Source organism: Cloeon dipterum, chromosome X (genome assembly GCF_949628265.1).
Source record: "Cloeon dipterum chromosome X, ieCloDipt1.1, whole genome shotgun sequence".
Taxonomy (NCBI): Eukaryota; Metazoa; Arthropoda; class Insecta; order Ephemeroptera; family Baetidae; genus Cloeon; species Cloeon dipterum.
In genome coordinates this window covers 25,684,749-25,690,102 of record NC_088790.1, presented here as the reverse complement: position 1 = coordinate 25,690,102, position 5,354 = coordinate 25,684,749, and the positions used below count along the sequence as shown (strand labels likewise).

Below are 5,354 nucleotides of genomic sequence, written 5' to 3'. Positions count from 1 at the left end.
TCAAATACGCACATTCCTCAATGATTTTAGTTCTTTATGCCTATGCCCTGCTTGGCTGAATTTCTTCTGGAATATTACTAGCCTTATATTCACGACCAATTTCGATTCATCTTATTCGAAAGTCTGGGTGATTTTTATTATGGATATGAAAATTCCCAGAAAATACTGCCGTAAATTATCCGAGCTATTCGTGTGAATCTAGCTTCAAACTAATGATCGAGAGAACAAGAATTTCCTGAAATAAGCAGTGTCACTCCTCTTCAATGCTAATTAATGAAATCCATTTTGTCAGGAAATTGAGAGTGTCGACCTCGATTTGCACAAATTGAGAGGGTATCTTGTACACAATCGCATTTTAATGGTTCACAGACTGTCTGCATACACAAGAAGTGTACAGCGCGGTGGCATTTCCAATTCAAATGACACGCCAGACTGCTGCTGTGGCTTTCGTGTTTATTCACAACTGTAAGAAAACAAACATGTATATAATAGTCTCAAGTGCGCAGGTTGCACAACAAAACACACGCATTATAAAAATACAAGGCTCTCCGAGCGCAGGAAAGTTTTAATAAATACATTACTGTCAGACAAGATAGCAAATTCTTTGGAATGACTTTTATTAAACAACCTCTAAAATGAAGTTTAACCAATTTGAGCAACTATGAACATTGCTAATTCCAGACAAAGTATCGTTTCCTACAAAAATGTCGTCCTCAGACTGGCTTTTCTTGGTTTCTGAGCAGACTGCTCCTGTGATTCTCCTCCATCTCCTTCTGCTTGACCCTGGCGTAGGCACCGCTGCCGAAGAGCACCACGTAGTTGGACGCCCACCACAGGAACGGTTTCGTTTCCTGGAACCAGTAAGTGGCCAACACGGTCTGGGCGCACGCCTTCGCTGTCCCTGAAATGTTGTGCGTCAGAGGCGACGTAACCTGAAAACAGACGTCCACAAACAAGTGAAGCACCTTCAGAAAGACAAAAAATATTTTTCTCTTAACGGCAAGGACTTGAACTTATTATATAATATTTTGTCACTCCCATAAAGGCGAATAATATGGAGAGGCTAACAAAATTGTCAAGAGGAACTGTTCGACCCTGCAGTTACTTTACTTCAGAAACAAAACTCTTAGGATTAAACGTTTTATTTTTTGGCGAGATTATCACATTTTAAATATACGAATTCTGGTAAATTCGATCTGTATCTCATGATATTACATTTAAAAAATTCAATATACATTTAAAGATCAGCTAAAACCAAACTTTTCGTATATTAGAATTGATTCCTGGGGGTCGAAATAGGTGGGGTAAACATCTTTCTGACCAAAAATTGTTTTGCGCCTCTGCTCACACGTCATAAGCAATATTTGACCGTCAGGAATCAATTGGAACATCCGAAAACGTGGCTTCAGTCTTCAGTCGGTCTCTTTTTGATATTTCTATTATTATTATTAACTTCCCAGAGTGGTCGCAGAGGTGCGTGGCCATATATTCGCTTCCCCGCATCAAGCTATTTCCTTTAAAACATCCCTAAAGCCGCTGGAAAGGTGCGAAAACCAGCCCCTTGAGCTCTTTGAGCTTTTTAAGTCACTTGAATAACCACCTTTTGCCATCTCTGACATTGGGGAGCAGTGATAGATCCAAAATCATCCCATTTCCTTGACAACTCGAGCAAATCGGTGTTTCAAGTAAATTCAAATTTATTTTTGATATTAAATTTTTCTTCATTTAGTCAGCGCCATAAAACTTAAAATTTTTGGTACCTTAATTTGCAGGGCTGTGACGTATCCGATGGCGAATCCGCAGACGCCACCAATAGTCATGAGGAACCAAAAATAGGCGGTGAAGAGTTTTGGGTAGTTGACGATCGCGTGGTATTCCCCGTCAATGGCAATCAGCGGCAAGAATAGGAAGCACGAGTAGAAGTTGTTGTAGTAAGAGAGCAGCCAGATCTCCTGCCGCACGTAAGGCAACACCCGCTTTGTGTGAATCGAGTACATCGACAGCGCCAGGGAGCCCAGCACGCCGAAAATCGTTCCGATCACTGACAGCGAGCCTAGAATTTCGATAACAAATAATGTTCAAAAGCAGAAATGGATTGAAAAAAACTTAATAATAATCTTCCAGGGTAGAATTAATTTCACCACTGGTTTTTACCCCTCAATTTATTGCGAGAGAAACGCAAGAAATCAATTTATTCCATTTTTCCCTGTGAAAATCTAAAATTTGCGGTCGGAGTGGCCAAAATTTCCTCTACTGGGCAGTTTTTTTCTTTTAAATTGCCATTTTCTGCTTCTACAAAAATTTCTCTGACAATTTTTCAAGTCAGATTCATGAGAAAATAATTTTAAACTGAGGTGCAAACATTTCCTGCAAGAAACTAGTTAAAATTAAAAAAAAACAGCTGCATATTTTAAAATGAGAACTCACCAACAACATTTTCCTGATCAACTCCGAGCCAGAAGCCCATGACAATGACCAGGCAGCACATGACCGCATTCGTCGATGTTTTCTGGCCTGCAGTTTGTGAATAAAAAAGTCGCTTTTATTTGATGAGAAACAAAACAAACGTTTTTCGGTTTACCTAAGACTAGATAAGTCAGGATGACGTTGAACACAGTTGTGAGAGAGCGTCCAATGTAGTAAAACGCCACGCCGACGTACATTAAGCACAGATTGTTGAACGAAATCATGGCTGTGAATAAAATCGAAAGCGGCAGCATCTGCAAAAATGACGTTGAATGAAAAAAATCACAATTTGTAATAATAATTGTTATCTAATTTATTTTTAGTGCACCATTGTAAACCGATTATTATTCTCCTGTTAAAACGTCTTTCCTTGTTCTTGATTAGATAATTATTTTTATCACTAACAATAAGAGGCACAGAAATTTTTTATTGAAGTCGTGTCGCACCACTTGAAACTACATATTTTAAGATTTGATTGATTTTTGCTTTGCTTTACAGGCAAATAATTAAAGTGTAATAACAGTGATTTTTTTAATAAAAAAATGATTTCTGAAAAGTTCGTCATATTTTTTGCATACACTTCTGACCAAAAGTGCCCCGAAAGTTACGCCCTCTTTTTTAGAAAAGGAAATTAATTGCTTCCGGGCGGAGAAAAATTATGAAAATTTAAAAGTGAGAAGATGAAAAATAGTACTTTTTAGTCTTGAAAGTTATTTTTTAATTATTTTAAAGGGATGGTTTTTGTTTGATCTTAATAAAATTGACCAGTTGATATTAGCGTCAAAAATTGTTTGCTGATTAAATTTCCAGTTTTTCCCCATTGAACAAAATCGTCTCAAATTTGTTATTTTCGCAAAATTCGACTGAAAATTTCAACTGGAAGTTGGAGAACCTTTAAAATGTTTTGGGAAAAATCAGAATACCCAAATTTAAGTTACTCATCGCGATAAATCTGGTAGAATGAGAATTTTGAGCTGAATTTCCCCTCAATTCTGAAATAAATCGTGGTCTTACAGTAGAGAGACATAATTAATGCTTGATTAAAACGTGCAAGCCGATTTTCTCAAAAATTTTAAATGGCAACCAGGGAAAAATTTAGCTTAAGTCTCATTTCAGAGGCAAAAAATTATTATTCACAAATAAGCTTTATTTAAAAATTTAAAAAAGAAATGAGACTATAATTTAATACCAACCTTCCACATGATGGAAGTATCCCACGGCGAGCCTTCAGGGAAAGTGACATGCTGCGGAAAGATTTTGGACAGGCTGCTGAGCACGAAGCAGATGAAGGTGGACACGACGCACTGGAACCAGGTGATGAAGAGCGGTGCCTTCAGGTCGACCGTCTCGCCGCTCAGCAGGGCCTTGTTCACGAACACCGTCAGAATTGACACGACCCTAAGATAAAATAATCAGGAAAAGTGTGTTAAAATAATGTCCAATTATTATGTACCAATAGGCGGAGACGGCGAGTGCGATGTTGACGTAGCTGGCCAGCAGCGAGTTTTTGGGCCCGTCGTAGCCCATTTTAGGGGCGGACGCTTCACGAGTTGCCAGAGGTTCGCGTTCCTCCTCGTCAGTCATTCGAGCATACTGACTCCTCTTTTTATCTCGCCCACGGTCGTGGCAGTCGAGTGTCACCGGTATGCACGTAACACGCAGCACTATACGTCAAAACTGCAGACAGGTAGGGAAACAGATGTAAACAAATTGTTATCAAAAAGGGGGCGTAACCGTCGGGGGAATGGAAACGAGAGGGGCGAGAGGAGAGGAGGTTGCCCGTTGCCCGGGAAAAGCTTATGCTCGCTGCTTGCTCCGAGATTGCATGTTTTGTGTCAACTTTTGATATGAAAAGAATCAAGCAGAGATTTACAGGCCAACACGGGCCAACAGTTAATAAGAACATTTTGCATTGTTGGCTATAGCAAAGTAATTCATTGAGCTTATTGCTTGTGGGAATTTAGCAACAGTTTTCTATAATGCGCAATAATGAAATCAGTATATGCTGAGGAACAGTTTTAAATACATAGATCGTAAATTTAAAAAAAATTATTCCTGTTCTGTTCTGGAAACAAATTTTCTGTTCAGTCTGAAATTTTTACTGTCTTGTCCTGTTCCGTCAATATTCCTGTTTTTTCTGATTTGAATTCTTTATTTTTAAGATTTTTAATTCAATTCCATACATCTTACAAAATGGGCAAAATGGTCTTAGCAATTTTTCAATAGTAATTGCTTCTAGGGTTATGATTTAAAAACAACAATATTTTTGATGAAAATTTTGTACGTGAACACTTTAAGCTAAAAATGTAGGCCCATTGAAGAAAATAAAGTCGTAAAACAGTGTTGAAAAGCTATTTTATTTTAATTCTAAAATGTTTTTTCCCGATATTAATGAGATCATTATAGAGACCAAGATTGTAATTGTTTTGAAACAAAATTACTTTCTTGTCCTGTTCCTGAAAAATATCTCCATGTCCTGCCGGAATTCTAGGAAAATGCAAGAATTATTGTTTCCTGTTTCCATTCCCTGCCTTGGAATCCGCTCTAGTTTTTCTCCCTACCGCAGGACGATTTCAAGTTAAAGAAAAGTTACTTTCACAAATTTCCAAGTTTTTATTTTTAATAAGATTCGGAGCCATCCTCGTTTCCTCGACTTGACAGAGGCTTTACGTTCCTCACAACCATCCATAATGTTAATATCTTGAAGTTGCATTTATTATAAGTGCCCCAAATTCTCTCAATTCTGTTAAATGTGAAACTGGATCTAGTTAGTAATTTTATATAAATCTGAACAAACGCGTAAAATGATTAATGCGAATATCTATTTGATGTTTTCTTTGTAAAGGATATAATTACATACAAATATTTTTTTAAATTTAATTTTCTGC

General features: G+C 37.5%; 1 protein-coding gene across 1 annotated transcript; it reads right to left on the bottom strand.

Moving 5' to 3' along the window:
* Window positions 1–436: 436 nt before the first annotated feature.
* Window positions 437–4,147, bottom strand: nac (GDP-fucose transporter nac). Its single transcript, XM_065494902.1, has 6 exons — window positions 3,920–4,147; window positions 3,660–3,864; window positions 2,582–2,720; window positions 2,428–2,514; window positions 1,761–2,053; window positions 437–932 (listed from the first exon to the last, which is right to left on the bottom strand). Exons 1-6 carry the CDS (start codon window positions 4,048–4,050, stop codon window positions 714–716), a joined length of 1,074 nt encoding a protein of 357 aa, XP_065350974.1. The 5' UTR covers window positions 4,051–4,147; the 3' UTR covers window positions 437–713.
* Window positions 4,148–5,354: the final 1,207 nt, after the last annotated feature.